Consider the following 20,699-nt stretch of genomic DNA (forward strand, 5'->3'; position numbering starts at 1 on the left):
AAGCAAAAGGCAGAGCCAGAATTAGAACCCATGTCCCCTGATTCCAAAGCCCATGCTCTTTCCATTAAGCCACACTATTTCCCTTCCCTTATTTTATTTCTCTCCATTTCCTTCCCCATCCCAGTTTCCCTAGTGTCAGTGGGGCCAGTGCTGAAACTCCAGGCTGGCCTAGAAAGCAAATGGGGCAGCCAGAAATTGCAGTATATATATACAAATATAAATATATGCATATATATTTAGACACACACACACACACGACCTCCGAGATGCACATCATGTCAGACCTGCCGGCATGCTCCATGATGTGACACAGTCACCATTTTGTAGCCGCCCACCCAAATTGGCCCAAACCTAGAGCATTTCCCCAGGGCACCCAACCCTCCCAATGGCTGCAGAGATTTTTGCATTTCCCTCCCAAGTCCCTGTGAATTCAAACGCTGAGCCGGAGAATGTAGTAGCAGGAACCCCGGCAGAGGGAGGCTAGGAGTGGAAAAATCAATAATGGACATAAAACCACGCAGTACCAAATCCGTCATAAAACTGGAAGACTTTCACCCTAAATAGCAACAGGGCCTCGAGTTCTGGTTCCAAGGCCCTGTTCAGGCAGAGGGGGAAGGGAGTTTTTCTTGATTAGACGGAGGCATGTAGGAAAAATCCCAGACCCCCTCAAAAAGCAAAAACCCCAAACTCATGTCTCCCTCTTCTCCCTTCTCTGCAGTTCCCCACTCTGGCCCTGGATCCCTGGTGATACCTGAAGAATTTGGTCCCCCTCCTTAATGCCTTGGCCATCTGCAGGGCTCCCCTCCTGCACACCTGACACAAAGATGCCCACATCATTGCCCCCTGCCAGCCGGAGCCCGATGCTCTTAGCCTTGGCGAAGCGTACAACTTTGGTGTCAGGGCAGTATCTGCATCCAGAGAGAAATCCGAAGTTAGTGGGGAGGGAAACAAACGGATCCAATACAAAAGAAACCCCACAATCTCAGAGGAAGACGGCGGGCAGAGCAGTGGACAGCAAAACCCCAAATCACTTGCGGGGAAGGGAGAGGGGCTGGATTACGAAGAGGAAGCTGAGCTCTCAGGCACTAAAGATCCAAGAATCTGGGTCTATAGTTTGAGACCAGATCTTTGGAGGATGGATTCAGGCAAGGACAGGAGTGTCAAGCAGGAGGCCGTCAAGAGACAAACCCATCATCCTCTCTGCCACCGGGACCTTGACAGGTATGGTCAAAACTCCTCTTCCCGTGGGTCTCCTGGGCATCTGAAAGGGAACGGAAGAGGGAAGGCTCAGGGTGGGGAGAGGCCACCCAACAGGACAGTGGACCAAGTGTTGAGGCTTGACTTTTCTGGGCTGGGGAGAGGGAGGGATAAGCTAGATCCACTTTGGAGGTCCCTACCGGTTCCTCCTGGAAACTGGGGTCCAGGCTCCGTGCCAAACTGGGCTAGGAGCCTGTAAGGAAGCCAGCGGTATTGTGGCTAGGGAAGGGACTGTCCAGTCCACAGGGGCACTAGGAAGTCTGGCCAGGGGAGCCATGTTTCCTGGTCCCCACCTCCAGCAAAAGCAGGGCGAACTACAGCCTTGAGGGCCTGCATGGCAGCAGCAGGGGACCAGAGGGAGAGGCTTTGTCAGAGATGGCTGGCAAGCCCAGATCCAGAATCAGTCCTGCCCACTGGCAGCCTCCAGGGCAGCTAGGGCAACTGCTGGCCTAGGAGCCGGAGCTCGGCCAGGTGACACCATCTCTCCTCCCACCCTCCTGCTCACCTCTTGACTCCACAGACTTCTCCTGTTGCAGCCGGCACCCCTCCCTGGGGAGAGCACAGGTGGGGGTTAAACTGGACCCTGCTCAGCCTCTGAAGGGGAAGCTTCTCTCCATGCTAACATTACTCTTCCTAGGGACACTGATTCCTTGTGGGTCACGAGTCCCACACCAGGCCTCGAGGTGGTGGGGGGGGTGGGGGGGCAGAGGGAACGAGCCCAAAGATCACCCTATGGGACAGCCTCCCTTCTTCCCAAGAAAGAACGAGATGCTTTTATTTGCTCCCGGGCTCTCTTCTCTAGCTTTCTCAGATGGTGGGGCCCAGAAGGGAGACTCTTCCACCGACTGCCATTTGCAAGAAACATCACCTCCACGCTTCCTCCAAATCCATCTTCTTAGAGCCACCCCATGGTCACACCTCCTTGCCCAGAGCCATCCCAAGGGACTGGTCAGGCCAGACAAAGTGGAGGTCGGGCAGGGGTTGGATTTCCAGGAAAAAGAAACCCAAGGCTAATGAGCAGGTTTCCAACCTGGGGGTATTCTCCCCTCCCCATTTAACTGCTAAGACACCAGACAGTATCTCGAGCCAACCAAGAATATTCACGGGGCAAGGAGTGCCTGCTCAAGATTGGGAAGGGGGGAGAGAAGAGCCAAAGTGAAAAAGGAGGCTTACTGAGGGGAGTCGCTCCAGCGGTTGCCATGGGGCGGTGGAGGCACGTGGGACGGCGGTGCTTGTGATAGCTCAGAGCCAATGTCCGAAATATCTGCAGCAGAAAGAGAGCCATTGTTGAGGGTCCTAGGGCCCTCCAGCTAGTACCCTAGCCCTTGTCACCATGGTGTTCGGTGGTGCACTACAGCACCTTCCTTCCTCCTTCCTTCCTCCCCCTAACCTCAACAGGGAAGGTAAAGTCTTCTCCTCATTATTATTATTATGATTATTATGGTATTTGTTAAGCGCTTACTATGTGCTATCTCCCTTCAAGGCCCTGCTGAGAGCTCACCTCCTCCAGGAGGCCTTCCCAGACTGAGCCCCTTCCTTCCTCTCCCTCTCGTCCCCCTCTCCATCCCCCCATCTTACCTCCTTCCCTTCCCCACAGCACCTGTATATATGTATATATGTTTGTACATATTTACTACTCTATTTATTTATTTATTTTACTTGTACATATCTATCCTATTTATTTTATTTTGTTAGTATGTTTGGTTTTGTTCTCTGTCTCCCCCTTTTAGACTGTGAGCCCACTGTTGGGTAGGGACTGTCTCTATATGTTACCAATTTGTACTTCCCAAGCGCTTAGTACAGTGCTCTGCACATAGTAAGCGCTCAATAAATACGATTGATAATGATGATTGATGATGCCAAGCACTGTTCTAAGCGCTCGAGTAGATACAACGTAATCGAGTTGGACACAGTCCCTGTCTCACAGGAGGCTCCCGCTCTTAATTCCCATTTTACAGGTGAGGTAACTGAGGCACAGAGAAATGACGTGACTTGCCCAAGGTCACACAGCAGACAGGTGGCAGAGCAGGATTGGAACCCACAACCCCTGGTTCCCAAGCCCGTGTTCTTGCCACTAGGCCATGCTACTTCCCTATTTTGCAAGTGCTTAGGATAGCGAAATGCACACTGTAAGCACTCAAATGCCACTGATTGATTAGGCAGAGGGGGGTTAACAGAAGTTCAGAGATGGGCATGAGATGCCCATGGAGGTCAGCAGGTTAGTCAGGATTTGGGCTCCTAAGTCCCTATTTCCAGCCCGTTCTCCACTAATAATAATAATAATGATTGTGGCATTTGTTAAGCACTTACTATGTGTCAGACACTGTACTAAGCGCTGGCGTGGATACAAGTAAATCAGGTTGGACACAGTCCCTGTCCCGCATGGGGCTCATAGTTGTAATCCCCATTTTATGGATGAGGTAACTGAGGCCCAGAGATGTTAAGTGGCTTGCCCAAGGCCACACAGCAGACAAGTGGCAGAGTCGGGATTAGAACCCATGACCTTCTGCCTCCCAAGCCTGTGTACTAACCACTATGCGAGGCTGCTTCCTAGAAAGCACTACACTAGAAAGAGATGGCGAATGCTTTGGAAGTCCTGGGGTCCGGGATAGAAATCCAAGGAGGGAGGAGGCCTGAGCAGCTATATTACATTATCCAGAAGGGTTGGAGATGGGGGGCGGGGGGCGTCTGGAACCCAGGAATCTGGCCTTAGGAATGCCAACTTTTCATTTGTCGGGAGGGAGGGGAAGAGGGCAATCAATAGTATTTACTGAGCACCCACTGTGTGCAGAGCACTGTACTAAGTGCTTGGGAGAGTACAAATGAACTAGTAGACATGTTCCCTGCCCTCAAGGTGCTTACGAGCAATGATGTTTATTGACCGCTTTGCTGTATGTAGAGCACTGTACTAAGGGCTTGGGAGAATACAATACTACAGAGTTGGCAGACACAATCACTGCCCACAAGGAGCTTACAGTCTATAGGGGGAGATAGACATTAAAATAAATTACAGATAGGTGAAATGGCAGCGTATAAGGATATGATTATAAGTGCTGGGGACTGAGAGTGGGGTGGATATCAAGTGCTGTGTCCAGTGTGGCTCAGCAGAAAGAGCACGGGCTTTGGAGTCAGAGGTCATGGGTTTAAGTCCCGGCTCCGCCACTTGTCAGCTGTGTGACTTTGGGCAAGTCATTTCACTTCTCTGGGCCTCAGTTCCCTCATCTGTAAAATGGGAATTAAGACTGTGAGCCCCCCGTGGGACAACCTGATCACCTTGTAACCTTCTCAGCGTTTAGAACAGTGCTTTGCACATAGTAAGCGCTTAATAAATGTCATTATTATTATTATTATTATGTGCATAGGCAATGCAGAAGGGAGAGGGAGTGGGGGAAATGAGGGCTTAGTTGAGGAAGGTCTCCTGTAGGAGAAGTGACTTTAGGAGGGTTTTGAAGGTGGGGAGAATGGTGGTCTGTTGGATATGAAGGGAGGAGGGAATTCCAGGTTAGAGGGAGGACATGGGCAAGGGGTAAACAGCGGGACAGATGAGTTCGAGGAACAGTGAGTAGGTTGGCTTTGGAGGAGCAAGGTGTGTGGGCTGGATTGTAGAAGGACAGCAGTGAGGTAAGATAGGAAGGGGCGAGATGATTGAGTGCCTTAAAGACAATGGTAGGAGTTTTTGTTTGAGGAGGAGGTGGATGGGCAACCACTGGAGGTTTTTGAGGAGTGGGGAGATGGGGACTGAATTTTTTTTTTAGAAAAATGGTGTTATGAGTGAAGTATGGACTGGAGTGGGGAGAGACAGGAGGCAGGGAGGCTAGCGAGGAGGCTGATGCAGAGGTCAACCACAACCCCCCCACAACCTAGTCTGTCTCCCTGACACCCTAGTGGGGGAGACAGACACTAAAATAAATTACAGCTAGGATAAGGTGTAAATTACAGATAAGATAGAGTGTAAAGAGCTGTAGAGAAGCAGAACAGCCCTGTGCAGAAGCAGAAGCCCTCTAAGACTGTAAGCTTTTTGTGTCCAACTCCGTTATACTGTACGCTCCCAAGCACTTAATATAGTGCTCGGCACAGAGTAAGTGCTCAATAAATACAATCGATTGATTGGAACAGCTCAGTAAATACCCCCAAATGACTGATTAGCACTCCTCAAATTCCTTGATCCAGAAGATGGACTCCTTTATCCTCAGAAACACAACCCTCGCTGCAGCTCTTTCTTCCTTTCCCACCCCGGCCCTGTTTGGTCCAGCTACCACAGACCAAGCTGAAGCCGGGGCAGGGAGGAGTGGGAGGAAAAAATGTGGCCTGGCCCTGCCCTCCCCTCCCTTCCCCTTACCTTCCAAGCGGGAGCTGTCGCTATCGCTCAGCACCGGGGGGATGTTCACCAGGAACTGACGGTTGTCCCGTAGGACCAGTAGGGTGAGTACACCCTCTGACTTTTCAATTAGCTGCCGGGTGTCCATCAGGGACAGGTTCTCACTGGAGACCCCATTGATCTGAAAGGCCACAAATGGGGAACAGACACAGGAGTAACATTTCCCCGAAAAACAACCCTAAGACATAAGACAGTAGAAACAGACCCCAGCTGGCTCCTCCTCCCACCTCACTCAATGATCAAGACTGGAGTCCTCTGGCAATGAGAAAGTTAAACCACGTGCCCCACAGTGGTCATCAGAGTCCAGTGGTATATCTTTTTTTTAAATGGTATTTGCTAAGCACTTACTAGGGGTCAAGCATTGTTCTAGGTACTGGGGTGAATATAAGATGATGAGGTGGGACACAGTCTCTGTCCGACAGGTACTGATTTTCCCATTTGCTAGATGAGGAAACAGAGGCATGGAGAAGCGAAGTGACTTGCCCAAGGTCACACAGCCGGCAAGCGGCAGAACCAAGATTGGAGCCCAGGTCCCCAGGCCTGTGCTTTTTCCGCTAGGCCATGCTACAGCTCAATTTTGTTCTGAGAAAAATGGGTCTTGTGATCTGAACTTGAACTCGTAAGATTACCTCCCCAGATGCTTCTACCCCCACATCAGCCAGGAAGTTCCAAAACACCTGTCTCTTCTCCCCACCCTCTTCCCCTCCATCCTCCCCATAGGCCTCTGCTCACCTTCAGGACAAGATCTCCCTCCTGCAGAGAGCCTTTCTGGGCAGCCAGTCCTGTATCTGAGATGTGCTTGATGTAGATCTGGCTCCCTAGCTTCAAGCCAAACTCTGTTTAAGGAGTGAGGGGCACGGTTCAGTTTGAAGCATTGGGAGAGAATGCCAATCTCTGTGGCAATGAAGTCACTGTGCCACCCTAGATTCCCACCACACAGGATAGGCTCCTTGGGCATGGGCTCGTGGAGTGGGTAGATAGATCAGTTTTGCCTGCCTGTCTTCTACCCGCTTCACTCAATAAGGGAGACTCTAGACCCAAGCCTGATTTGCATCCCTAGGGCCGCCGTAAGAAACAAATACCCACCACAGCCCTCCGAGACAATGCTGCCTGATGCCTTGGGTCCCGAGACTGGCCTGGTCTTGGCCCTTCACAGAGGCCTGGGGCCTGGATCAAGGCCTTATACAGCAGAGATGCTATCGGGGACAAGCTCACCAAAATCTCAGCCACCTTCCTTCCTACCTTCGCTCTCCTTCTTTTTCACCAGGATGGACTTCATGGGTTTCATGAGCACATCCTGGCGGGGCAGCCTTTTGAAGCCGGACACCAAAGCCAGACCTTCAGTCTCGTCATCTTGGTCACAGCTGGAGTGACGCCAGCTGGGGTCCGTCCGATCCGAGCCACTGTCCTGGCTGCTCCGCCTCCGGTAGCTCCCGGCCCGGCTCCTCCGCCCTCCCTTGTTTCGGCGGGATCGCTCATCACGGTAATGGCCGGAGCTCCTCTCGCTGGATGAGTCGCCATCATAGCCACGGTTGTGATCCACATCGTCTGGGGGCTGGTGCCCACTGTAGCGGCCCCGGCTCTGTGGAGACGACCCTCGACCCCGGGGGCTGTACTCCTCATCGGAGTCGTAGCGGTGGGTAGTCGGGGTAAGGCCAGAGGGGGGAGAGCTGCTGTGTTGGTGAGCTTTGGTGACTGGAAGCTGGATTTTTCGGGGTCTCTTCACTGTCTTTAAGGGGAGGGAAAAGTTAGCCAACACCTTGGTTGAGGCCCCAGCCCCACAGTTCTCTGAGCCAACAAGTGTCCTCCATCTATTGTTTTTAAAAATAGGGTTTTGTTAAGTGCTTACTATGTGCCAGACACTGTACTAAATGCTGGGGTAGACACAAGCATATCAAGTTGGACAGACTCTATTTCCTACATGGGCTTCCTCTCAGTCTTAATCTCCACTTTACAGATGAAGTAACTGAGGCCCAGAGAAGTTAAATGATCTGCTCAAGGGCACACAACAGACAAGCGGAGAAGCCGGGATTGGAATCCAGGTCCTTCCGATTCCCAGGCCCGTGCTCTACATATTAGGCCACACTGCTTCTCCTTGGGCACAGGGTGGTCATTCAGCTGGAGACAGTGGCCCAGTGCTCACATTCCCCTTGCAAGTGAGGCCACTGTCCAGCTGAATGGTCAACCATCTATGCTCCCCTGGTCCTACTGCTTTCTGGCCTTACGTGAAAAGATGGTTTTTCTTTCAAGCATTCAAAAGGAAGGTGGGCACCCAGCTGGGCCCCTTTGACAATATCCCCCCAAACCAGAGGCCACATCTAAAAGCCTGCCCAATGCCAATCCTGGGCCTATACAAGCCAGGTCTCATGCTATCCCACTGATTCTCCCTCTCCCCACCATCTTGGGCCAGTGTTCCTGTTGGAGGAAGAGTTGGCAGTCTGTCCCTGATAGCAGAAACCTCCCCTTCAATCTCCTTGGTGATGCCAGATTTCAGAGCCTCCATGAGGTGATGTGAGAGAGGTAATAGAAAAGCTTAGCACAAATACCTGGTTCCCCACAAGTTACCCTCAAAGGATGGGCTTGATGGGAACTTGTGACTGGACCTGTTCTCCACAAGAGGCCTGGAGGTATCTGGGCATGGTCAGTGAATGGGCCCAACCCAGGCAGTGGAAGGCTGACTTTGGTTCTGGTCAGAGTCAGGACCGGGACTGCAGCCCCTTGCAAGCATTGCACTGGGCATTACCATGCAGTTGTGTCCACGTAACATTCCCACTCCCATGCAGGAATCCTCATGCTCCCATCTGGCCTACCAATTTCCCACCCTTCCTGCCCCCTAGAGAACCAGAAGGGCCCAATTAGGTTCCAAGAACCCCCACTGCCCCGCCTGAGCGATATCTCAGAAGCCTGGAGCTGGGATCCAGCCCTCATCCACGTCAACCTCTTCCACCAACTGCCCCACAGGATCCCTTCCTCCATACGGTGACTCACGATGTCTGCCAGTTTGACACAGGACTTGAGGGTCTGGATGGCAAATGCAGAGGACACGTTCTCCATGGAAACGCCATTCACCATGACAATGTGATCTCTTGTTCTGAAAGAGAGAGGAAGGGAGGGAGACAGAGTCGAGCGCAACGATCGCTGCTTGTTTCAAGTGTATATCTGTGGGGTCGGGGATGGAAGAGGCACTCCTTCTGAACCAGGTTGAGAGCCCTCTCTGCAACTACACATGGAGGGAAGGAAAGAGTAAGACAATCACATTCCCATCCTGGCCCTGTGGGGAGATTTTCACACCCTCACTTCCTTCTATGAGTCTGAAGGAATAGAACATCTGAGCAGAAAAGGAGAGAGGCTGGCTCAAGGCCATGTTAGGGGCTGGCTGGGCTTTGAATGCAGGCATCCTGCCAGTCTCAGACTTCCTTTAGAGCACTGGCTCCTGGGAAGCCTACAGGCACTGAAGGAGCTCACTCACCAGCGAGTGATTAAACACTGCCACAGTCAGCTTTGAGATTCTAGTCTAACCAGCCTTCCGACTCGGTTCTCTCTTTCGAAGTTGGTTTACCAGCTCTGAGCTGTGACGGGGCACAGACTCCCGCCACTCTCAGGCCCGCCTTCTGGGTGCTTAATTGGCATCAGGGTAATCTAGACTTTAATTGCACTTGGAACTACCCAGGGGCATCAACATGCCAGACCAAGGCCCACCTCTGTTTTGAAACACAACCTCGGATGAAGGAATAGAGAACACACTCATTACAGGGATTGTGCCTATCAACCCTGTTGCCCTGTATTCTCCCAAGAGCTTAGAACAGTGCTCTGAACACAGTAAACACTCAATAAATGAATGATTGATCACATTTCTGGTGCTGCCTCCCAGGCAAGGTTGCCTGGGAAGACAGGAATCAATCAATGGCATTTGCTGAGCGCTTACTGTAGGCGGAGCACTATAATATGCGGAGCAATATAACAGAGTTGGTAAACACATTCCCTGCCCCAAATGAGCTTGTAGTCTAGAGGAATAAAACCCAAAGTGATCTAGATGGGTTGGAAAAAATTGTCCTACAAAAACAGAATGAATAAGGACAAGTGATGGGCGAAAAACTAATGAAGACACCGAACCTACAAAGACAGGTCATGCAAAAGAACACCTGGTAAAGAGACAGGGGAAAGAGGGTCATCACATTCATACAGCTGCCTCAACCATTCAGGAAAGAGAGCTGCTAAATCTTTCCTTAAAGATTTCCGGGGATGATGGCAATTCCACACCTTCCTTGGAAAGGTATAGCATTTTATTTGGTCATACTACCTATTAAAAATTTCTTCCTCATGTCCATTCAAAATCCCTCCTGTTTTAATGTCGGAGTGGATGGAAAGAAAAACGTGAGCCAGCAATTTAATTATGATATTTGTCAAGCACTTACTATGTATCAAGCACTGCCCTAAGCACTGGGGTAGATACAAGTTAATCAGGTTGGATATAGTCCCTGTCCCACATGGGGTTCACAGTCTAGTAGGAGCGAGAACAGATATTGAATCCCCTTTTGACAGGTGAGGAAACTAAGGCCCAGAAAAGTTAAGTGACTTGTCCAAGGTCACACAGCAGGCAAGTGGCAGAAGTCCTCTGACTCATATTCCTGTGCTCTTCCACTAGGCTACACTGCTTCCCAGGTGCTATTATTTAAAAAGTCAACATGGCACTGGGCTGTAACACCAAATGTCTAAAATGCACGTCTGACATTAATCCTTCCACCATATACTGCACTAGTCAGACTCATATTAGAGTATTTTGTTCAATTTTGGTCACCACAGTTTAAGAGGAGGAAAAACTAAAGAGAGTCCAGAGAAGAGTGTCAATAATTAATCAACAGCATTTATTGAGTACCTTCTTGGTACAGAGCAAGCAATAAACACTTGTGAAAGTACAAGAGAGTAAATAGATGGGATCTTTGCCCTCAGGGAACTTACAAACTAGTGGGCAGACAGACAATAAAATAAATTACAGGTACAGGGAATCAACAAAGTTTAAAGATATGTACATAAATACATGAGGGGTGTGTAACTACCCAAGAGTTTAGGTGGTGGGGCAGTACTGGAGTGACAGTAGAGGAAATGGGTGCTATAATAGGAAGCAATGCAGTCTAATGGAAAGGGCCTGGGAGACAGAAGACCTGGGTTCTAAGCCCAGCTCTGCCACTTGCCTGCTGTGTGACCTTGGGCAAGTCACTTCTCTGTGCCTCAGTTTGCTCAACTGTAAAGTGGGGATTCAATGCCTCTTCTCCTTCCTACTTAGACTTTGAGCCCCATATGGGACAGGAACTGTGTCCAACCTGGTTAATTTATGTCTAGCCCAGGGCTTAGAGCAGTGCTTGACACATAGTATGTGCTTAACAAATACCATTAAAAAAATAATAACTGTCCTCACCTCTGCCCAACAAAACTACTTCTCCTTTATTGACTCTTTTGCCCATTGCCTATGCCAACTATTTCTGACTTTCAACTCCCTCCTTAAATAATAATAATAATAATAATAATAATAATAATGGTATTTGTTAAGCACTTACTTTGTGCCAGACACTGTAGTAAGCGCTGAGGTGGATACGAGCAAATCAAGTTGGACACAGTCCCTTTCCCACGTGGGGCTCACAGTCTCAACCCCCATTTTACAGATGAGGTAACTGAGGCACAGAGAAGTGAAGTGACTTGCCCAAGGTCACAGAGCAGACAAGTGGCAGAGCCCAGATTAGAACCCATGGCCTTCTCTCAGGCCCGTGCTCTATCCTCTAGGCCACGCTGCTTCTCTTAAACCCTCAGGATCTTCGCCTCCCCCATCTCATACCCCTGATAACCTCACCATCTAATTCATCGACAAAATTGGAACCCTTAAGCTTGAATTCCCCCAAATCTCCCCTTTACCTCTCCAGTCCATGACCCCTTCATCCCCTACATTCACTCTCATCATCCCTAGCCATCTTCAAGAGCTCTCCCATTGTCCTTTTAAAATCTACCCACTCCATCTGTGACTCTGACCCCACCCTTTTGTACCTTTTTAAAACAGTTGCCCGCTTCCTTCTTTCCTCCCTCTTCAAAGCTTCCTTCCCCTCAACTTTGAAACACCACCCCCTGTATCTGTCCTAAAAAAAGCCTCCCTTGACCCCACTGCTTTTTCCAGCTATTGCCCCTCTCCCCTGCACCACTCCTGTCCAAACTCCTAGAACAAGTTTACACCATTGCCTCCACTTCCTCTCCTCCAACTCCCTTCTCAACTCCATGCGATTCAGCTTCTGCCTCCTCCACGCCCCTGAAAATGCTCTCTCCAAAGTCACCAATAACCTCCTGTCTCTCCCCCACTTCAGTCTATACTTCACTCTGCTGCCCGGATTATCTTTCCACAGAATCGCTCTGGGCATGTTACCCCCCTTCTCAAAAGACTCCAGTGGTTGCCTATCAACCTTCATATCAAGCAAAAACTCCTCACTATTGGCTTCAAAGCTCTCCATCACCTTGCCCCCTCCTACCTCACCTCCCTTCTCTCCATCTAAAGCCCAGCCCGCACACTCCGCTCCAGTACCGAAACTCAAAACCATTTCTCACATTTTTCTCACCATTGCTGAGAGCCAGTAAGGACAGAACGCGTAGTTTTAACCTGGGTTTTGCTTCAGTCTCACTAGGTGGGTAGGGTAAGGCTTTTAACCTGACCTGAAAATCCACCCTGGGGTAACGGGAGAGTAATAAAGGAGACTTTCAGCTCTTTCCAACCTATAAAAATATTTAGAGCCTGAAGGCGTTCCTGAGATAATAATAAAGCCCACATGTAATAATAACTATGGTACTTGTTAAGCACTTACTATGTGCCAAGCACTGTTCCAAGCACTGGGGTAGATACAAGTGAGTCAGGTTGGACACAGTCCCTGTCCAACACTGAGGTTCACACTCTCAATCCCCATTTTACAGATGAGGTAACTGAGGCCCAGAAAAGTGAAGTGGCTTGGGACCGTCTCTATATGTTGCCGATTTGTACTTCCCAAGCGCTTAGTATGGTGCTCTGCACACAGCAGGCGCTCAACAAATATGATTGAATGAATGAATGTGGCAGAGCCGGGATTAGAACTCAGGTCCTTCTGACACCCAGGCCTGTGCTCTATTGACTAAGCCATGCTGCGTCTACTAAGTCACGTACTGCCACTATGAAAACCTTGGCTCCAGTACTGAAACTCAAAACCATTTCTCACACGGATGCCCATAATGTAATACCTGTTACATCGGGTATGTAGCGGAACATGATGACATCATGAGCCGGGAAAGAGGCCCGGTGCCCCAGTCCTCCCAACCCCCCTCCCTCCCACCCCGGCCTCAATCTGTCAAACAGGGAACAGAAAGGGGCCTTTATCCTTCTACTACCCAGAGCGGATCTCCCCACGGCTCAGCGGGAGCCCAGGCCCGCAGTTTAGGTCAGGCGAGGCTGGCCCCTCCCGCTCAGACCCAAGGTCTCTCTTCTCCCTGGAACACCACCCGCCCTGTCTGGCTCTGGCCCCGAACACTCCAGGGGTGGTGACAGAAGGATAGAGGGGAGCGAGGAGATGGTGGGTTGAAACGAAGCTTGGGGCAGGGAGGAAGCAGGGGAGGAGGCCGCCGCTGAGGGGCTGTGCTGGCTGGACTGGATCAGCCTTCTCTCTGATCTCCCATCCTCGTGTCTCTCCCCACTTCAATCCATACTTCATGCTGCTGCCTGGATTATCTTTGTCCAGAAACGCTCTGGGCATATTACTCCCCTCCTCAAAAATCTCCAGAAACGCTCTGGGCATATTACTCCCCTCCTCAAAAATCTCCAGTAGCTACCAAACAATCTGCGCATCAGGCAGAAACTCCTCACCCTGGGCTTCAAGGCTGTCCATCACCTCGCCCCCTCCTACCTCACCTCCCTTCTCTCCTTCTCCAGCCCACCCCGCACCCTCTGCTCCTCTGCTGCTAATCTCCTCACCATACCTCGTTCACCCCTGTCCCGCCATCAACCTCCAGCCCACATCATCCCCCGGGCCTGGAATGCCCTCCCTCTGCCCATCCGCCAAGCTAGCTCTCTTCCTCCCTTCAAGGCCCTACTGAGAGCTCACCTCCTCCAGGAGGCCTTCCCAGACTGAGCCCCTTCGTTCCTCTCCCCCTCGTCCCCCTCTCCATCCCCCCCATCTTACCTCCTTCCCTTCCCCACAGCACCTGTATATATGTATATATGTTTGTACATATTTATTACTCTATTTATTTTACTTGTACATATCTATTCTATTTATTTTATTTTGTTAGTATGTTTGGTTTTGTTCTCTGTCTCCCCCTTTTAGACTGTGAGCCCACTGTTGGGTAGGGACTGTCTCTATATGTTGCCAACTTGTACTTCCCAAACGCTTAGTACAGTGCTCTGCACACAGTAAGCGCTCAATAAATACGATTGATGATGATGATGATGGACTGGGCCACAGTAGGGGGGCTTGGAGGGAGCGGGCAACCGGCACTCCTAGAGGCTTTGTCTTTGGCCACCTCCCCCAGCAATGCTTACTCCCTGCAGATCTCCAAGGGGTGTATGTGTGGGTGTGGGTGTGTTGGGGGGAGCGGTCCCGTCTGTACCCATCTCTTCTGGCCCCCCTCCCTCCCTCCCTCCGCCAGCCCCCCGTTCCTCGCCCAGTTCACTCACTGCAGCCTCCCATCTGCTGGTCCTCCAGACACCACATCCGACACCACGACGGAGACATCTCTATTCGCCCCACTGGGCCGGTCCCTTCCTCCGGAGATGGCGATCCCAAAGCCCCTGCGGGGGTCCTACGGCAGGAGAAAAGAAGGGCACAGTTCCAGATCCAATAACGGAGGGTTGGAGAAGTGAAGAGGGTACAGAAAATGCTCCCAGCTCCCGCACATGCTAGGTTATTTTTATGGTATTTGCACAAGTTAGGTTGGACACAGTCCATGTCCCACATGGGACTCACAATCTTAATCCCCTAGTTTACAGATGAAGTAACTGAGGCATAGAGAAGTTAAGTCACACAGCAGACAGTGTGGTTGGACTAGCCACTGAGATCTTCTCTAGTGGCTGCCACAGCAAATCTTCGGGTAGGCAGTGGGGGACAAATTTGAGCAAGTTGTTGGAGACTAGGAAAGTTTTCTAATCAATAAGGAGAGAGGGCTGGAGGGAATATCTATGAAGCAGAGTTAACCAGGAGAACGGTCTAGCCACTTTGGCAGTGAACATGGGTGTAGGTTTTTTTTTTAATGGTATTAAGCGTTCACTATGTGTCAGGCACTGTACTAAACACTAGAGTAGATACAAGATCATTGGGTTGGACACAGTCCCTGTCCCACATACAGCTCACTGTCTTAATCCCCATTTTACAGATGAGGGAACTCAGGCACAGATAATTAAAGTGAGTTGCTCAAGGTCACACAGCAGACAAGTGGTGGAGCCAAGATTAGATTCTAGGTCCTTTGACCCGGGGGTTTGTGCTCTATCCACTAGGCCACGCTGCTTCCCAGTTCCGCACAGTTCACCACCATTTACCCTGACAAGGGTCAGGGATCATTAGACTGCTCTCATCCTCACTTGCTACACCTTTGCCCTCCCCTCTGCCCAGCAATAACTCTCCACCCTTACAGACTCCCATGCCCATTGCTTCTGTCAACTGTTTCTCACTTAACTCCCTCCTTAAACCCCCAGTCCCCTCACCTTCCCATCTCTTGCCATCTAATTCGACAAAACTGAAACCATCAGGTGTGAGCTCCCTAAAATCTCCCCCCATCCTCCTATCGACTCTCTTGTCCTTCCCAGCCATCTCGTGAGAGATCTCCCACCTTTCAAAATCTTCCCCCTCCACTACGTCCCTGATCCCAACCCTTCGCAGAGCACCGAAAACGCTCGGGAGAATACAACACAGATGGTAGACATGATCCATGCTCTCATCAAACTTAGTCTAATGGGATTGATCGACTGTTTGAGGCTGCTGAGTCTATTTTCCGCCTCATAGCCACTCTCCCCTCCCAAAGTCATTCTTTCTCCCTCCCCTTTGGATGGGGGAAAGTGGGTGCATGGGGAGGGTGAGGCACAAGAGACCAGAAGTGGGCAAGAACAGAACAGGCTCGGCTGCTTCAATGTACCGTACCATGCTGTGGCCTCAGCAGGAACACATGGGGGAAACTCTTGGAAAAAGGAGTCATGGCAGAATCCACTGCTTTTAGGACAGGGTTTTTTGTTTTGTTTTAATGGTATTTGTTAAGTGCTTACTATGTGTCAAGCACTGTTCTAAGTGCTGGCGTAGGTACAAGTTAATTAGGTTGGACATGGTCCTTGTCCCACATGGGGCTCACATTCCAAATAGGAGGGAAAAACAGAGGCACAGAGAAGTTAAATGACTTGCCCAAAGTCACACAGCAGACAAGTGGTGGAGCCGGGATTAGAATCCAGGTCCTCTGGACCGTGGACCGTGGACCGTGCTCCTTCCACTAGGCCATTCTGCTGGTTGAGATCGGCACTTCGAAAAGTTTTGCCATCCTAGCTAAAAGCCTGGCCTGCAAGTAAAGCCCCCCAGCTCCACTTAAAAGCTGCCCATTCCAGGGGTCTCAAGGGGTGAGGGCTGCATCGTCAACCCGTTCCTTTGGCCAGGGTGGGTAGAGGCAGGTATCACACAGAGGACAGGACCCTCCTGTGATGATGAGGGCAGATGGGGAAAACATCCATTGTCCACGGAGAAAGAAATGACCCTTTCATTCATTTATTCAATCATATTTATTGAGCTCTTACTGTGTGCAAAGCCCTGTGTATTCATTCATTCATTCAATCGTATTTATTGAGTGCTTACTGTGTGCACAGCACTGTACTAAGTGCTTGGAAAGTACAACAATAAACAGTAACATTCCCTGCCCACAATGAGCTTACAGTCTGGGGAGGGGGGGAGACAGACATGAATACAAATAAATAAAATTACAGAGATGTACATAAGTGCTGTGGAGCTGGGAGGGGGGGAAGAGCAAAGGGCAACATGGAAGGGAGTGGGAGATGAGGAAAAGTGGGGCTTAGTCTGGGAAGGCCTCTTGGAGGAGATGTGCCTTCAATAAGGCTTTGAAGGGGGGAGAGTCAAGGCACGATGAGAAGGTTAGCATTAGAGAAGCAAAGTGTGCAGGCTGGGTTGTAGGAGAGAAGCGAGGTGAGGTAGGAGGAGGCAAGGTGATGGAGTGCTTTAAAGCCAATAGTGAGGAGTTTTTGTTTGACATGGAGGTGGATGGGCATAGAAAACTGATCCGGGCAGCAGAGTAAAGTACGGACTGGAATGGGAACAGACAGGAGGCAAGAAGGCTGATGCAGTAATTCAGCCGGGATAGGATGAGTGATTGTTATTAACGTGGTAGCAGTTTGGATGGCAGGAAAAGGGCAGATTTTAGTGATGTTGTGAAGGTGGAACCAATGGGATTTAGTGACGGATTGAATATGTGGGTTGAATGACAGACAGGAGTCAAGGATAATGCCAAGGTTATGGGCTAGTAAGACAGAAAGGATGGTGGTGCTGGCTACAGTGATGGGAAAGCCAGAGGGAGGACAGGGTTTGGGTGGGAAGACACGGAGCTCTGTTTTGGACATGTTACGTTTGAGATGACGGAAGGACACCCAAGGAGAGATGTCTTGAAGGCAGGAGGAGATGTGAGACTGCAGAGAGGGAGAGAGATCAGGGCTGGAGACGTAGATTTGGGTGACATCTGCTTAGAGGTGGTACTTGAAGCTATGGGAGCAAATGAGTTCTCCAAGGTGTAGATGGAGAGTAGATGGAGAGTGTAGATGGAGAGTAGAAGGGGACCAGAACTGAACCTTGATGGATGCCCACAGTTAGGGGATGGGAGGCATAGGAGGAGCCCACAGAGGAGACTGAGAATGAATGGCCAGAGAGAAAAGAGAAGAACCAGGAGAGGACAGAGTCAGGGAAGCCTAGGTTGGATAACGTTTCCAGGAGAAGGGGGTGGCCCACAGTGTCGGAGGCAGCTGAGAGATCGAGGAGGATTAGGATGGAGCAGAGCCCACTGGATTTGGCAAGGAGAAGAGTGACCTTTGAAAGGGTTTCTGTGGAGTGAAGGGGACAGAAGCCAGATTGGAGGAGGTCAAGGAGACAACTGGAGAAGAGGAATTTGAGACAGCGAGTGTAGACAACTCACTCAAAGAGTTTGGAGAGGAATGGTAAGAGGGAGAAGGGGCGATAACTGGAGGGAGCCCTAGGGTCAAAGGAGGGTTCTTTTAGGATAGGAGAGACATGGGCATGTTTGAAAGCAGTGGGTAAGAAGCCACTGGAGAGCAAATGGTTGAAGATGGCTGTTAGGGAAGGAAGAAAGGAGGGGGCAAGAGTTTTGATAAGATGCAAAGGAATGGGGTCAGATGTGCATGTGGAAGGGGTGGCTTTTGAGAGGAGGCAGGAGATTTCTTCTAGAGATACTGCTAGAAAGGATGGGAGAGTTGAAGAGAGGGCCGGAAGGGGGAAGGACTGAGGAGGGGCAGGGGCAATTTTAGGGAGCTCACACCTGATGGTGTCAATTTTCTTAATAAAGTAGGTGGCCAGGTCACTGGGGGCAAGGGATGGGGGAGGTGGGGAGACAGAGGGCCTGAGGATGGAGTTAAATGTTTGGAATAACTGGTGAGGGTAATGGGCATGGATGTCAATAATGGTAGAGAAATAGTTTTGCATGCAAGGATAAACTTGAAGTGGACAAAGTCGGCCTGATATTTAGATTTCTGCCAGCAGCGCTCTGCGGCTTGAGCACAAGAGTGAAGGAGGCGGACTGTGTAGGTGATCCAGGGCTGGGGGTTAGTGATACGAGATTGATGAAGGTATAGGAGAGCGAGTGAGTTGAGTTCAGGAGAGAGGGTGGGGTTGAGAATGTCTATTTGGTCAACAAGGGTGGGTACTTTGGGTTTGGAAGCTAAGTGGGCATGATGAGTTGAGAAAATGGATGGGGTCCAGGGATCGGGGATCTCTGTGGGAGAATAGTACAGATTTATGGGGAGGAGGTGTGTGGGAGAGGAGGCAAGTGAGAGGAAGCAAGAGGGATTTCAGCGTTGGTGAGGGTAGAGAATGTGCAGCGGTTAGAGATGATGAGATCGAATGTGTGTCCAAGTTGGTGAGTGGGTCAGATGGGGTAGAGCAGGAGGTCAGCAGAGTTGAGGAGTGATAGAAGGAAGGCAGCAGAAGGGTCATCAGATCAGGAACATCTATGTGGATATTGAAGACCTCAAGAATCAAAGTGGGCACAGAGAAAGAGAGAAAGAGTGTGAAAATGGGAATCAAAATGGTTAAAGAAGTTGGAGGTGGGACCTGGGGGGTGGTAGATGACAGCTACTAGAATCTGGAGTGGGTGGTAGAGGCGGATGATATGGGTTTCAGGGGAAGGGAAAGAAAGGGATGGGGGAGGTGGAATGGTGCGAAAGTGACATTGGGGTGCAAGAAGGAAGCCAGCGCCTCCTCCTTTACCAGTGAGTCTGGAAAAGTGGGAGAAGATCGGGCCCCTTTGGAAACAGCAGCATGGGAGACCGTGTCATCTGGAGAGAGCCAGGTTTCAGTGATGGCGAGGAGGAGGGGTGACCGAGACAGGAACAGGTCAAGGATGAAGGGGAGCTTCCCCATGATGGAGTGGGGTTCCACAGGCCGTACTTGGCAGCAGCTGTGGAGGGGGTAGTCGGGGAGGGGACAGTGTGAGCGGTGGAGAGGGTTTGGATGGGAGTGAGTTGATGGGGCCTGGCATGGGGGAAGAGGGACAAGAAGTGGCAGTGGGACAGGAGGACAGGGATGGGACAGGGAGGGGTTGGATGGGAGCGAGTTGATGGGGGCCTGCGTAGGGGGAGGGGGACAAAGGGTTGTGGGGGTGGCTCTGGGACACAGAGATTACAGGGATGGAGTGGGGAGGATGGGTGGGGGTGGCGCAAGGGGAAGGGAGGGGAGGAGTAGAGTGGTGGAGGGGGCAGGGGGGTGAGGTGGGAGAAGAGGACTGGGATGGGCAGACAGTAGCTGGGGTATTGTATCCAGAGTGCAAAGACTTACCTTACTGAGAGTTACAGTGTACTGCTCCCAGATCATTAGCTCCTCCATGTCTGCCACCTGCAGGAAAAGATGAAGGAAATAATTGCTTGGACTTTCGATGTGGCTCAAGGATAGTTCCGTTCCCTTTTAGCAGCAGGGGAGGGATTTCCTTCCATCCCAGAGCTCAGTAGCGAATCCCACACAGATCGGAGTTGGAAAAGGAATGACAAAAAAGTACAATTACAGCACTGGCCATGAGGCTTCAGGGGGGGAGAGGGGGGAGAACTTAGTGCATGCGCTTGAAAATCCACGATTAGATACTATCTCTAAAATGCCAGCACAGCCTAGAAGGAAAAGCCAGGATCTTTGTTCTGATTCTACCACTGAGCTGCTGAGTGACCCTGGCAAGTTACTTAAGCATCTCTTGGCTTCAGTTTCTTCAACTCTAAAATGTAATCCCTGGAACTCCCTCCCCTTTTAAAAAAATTCCCACCTTCAAAGGTTCCCCCCATATTCATTTTGCTTTTCCCCAGGTTACATCCTCCTAAAAAAGGGAATGGGGAAGCAGTTTGGCCTAATGGATGGAGCGCAAGCCTGGGAGTCAGAAGGACCTGGGTTCTAATCCTGGCTCCGCCACTTGTCTGCTGTGTGACCCTTCACTTCACTGGGTCTCAGTTGCCCTATCTGTAAAATGGGGATTGAGACTGTGAGCCCCATGTGGGACATGCACTGTTTCCAACCTGATTACCATGTATCTACCCCAGGCTCAGAACAGTGCATGGAACAAATGCACACACACACACACACACACACACACACACACACACACACACACACACACACGGGAGTCAGGAGACCTGGATTCTAATCCCAGCACCATGTAACCTCGGGCAAGTTTGTTGTTGTCTTATGCTGTCCTGTCCGACCCATAGTGGACACTATTCCCCCTTTTAGACTGTGAGCCCACTGTTGGGTAGGGACTGTCTCTATATGTTGCAAATTTGTACTTTCCAAGTGCTTAGTACAGTGCTCTGCACACAGTA

At 50.6% G+C, this 20,699-nt stretch overlaps 1 protein-coding gene across 1 annotated transcript in view; it reads right to left on the bottom strand.

The window, feature by feature from the left end:
• Positions 1 to 20,699, bottom strand: part of TJP3 (tight junction protein 3) — a 46,367-nt gene that overhangs the window by 12,303 nt on the left and 13,365 nt on the right. The window contains exons 2-11 of the mRNA XM_038770892.1: positions 19,678 to 19,734; positions 14,310 to 14,434; positions 8,624 to 8,726; positions 6,878 to 7,364; positions 6,368 to 6,471; positions 5,597 to 5,756; positions 2,431 to 2,521; positions 1,763 to 1,806; positions 1,189 to 1,261; positions 752 to 908 (exon numbers count right to left, since the gene is read on the bottom strand). Coding sequence (XP_038626820.1) covers positions 752 to 908; positions 1,189 to 1,261; positions 1,763 to 1,806; positions 2,431 to 2,521; positions 5,597 to 5,756; positions 6,368 to 6,471; positions 6,878 to 7,364; positions 8,624 to 8,726; positions 14,310 to 14,434; positions 19,678 to 19,725 — 1,392 coding nt within the window. The 5' untranslated portion in view covers positions 19,726 to 19,734. The remainder of the gene's footprint in view (positions 1 to 751; positions 909 to 1,188; positions 1,262 to 1,762; positions 1,807 to 2,430; positions 2,522 to 5,596; positions 5,757 to 6,367; positions 6,472 to 6,877; positions 7,365 to 8,623; positions 8,727 to 14,309; positions 14,435 to 19,677; positions 19,735 to 20,699) is intronic.

Source organism: Tachyglossus aculeatus, chromosome X2 (assembly GCF_015852505.1).
Source record: "Tachyglossus aculeatus isolate mTacAcu1 chromosome X2, mTacAcu1.pri, whole genome shotgun sequence".
Taxonomy (NCBI): domain Eukaryota; kingdom Metazoa; phylum Chordata; class Mammalia; order Monotremata; family Tachyglossidae; genus Tachyglossus; species Tachyglossus aculeatus.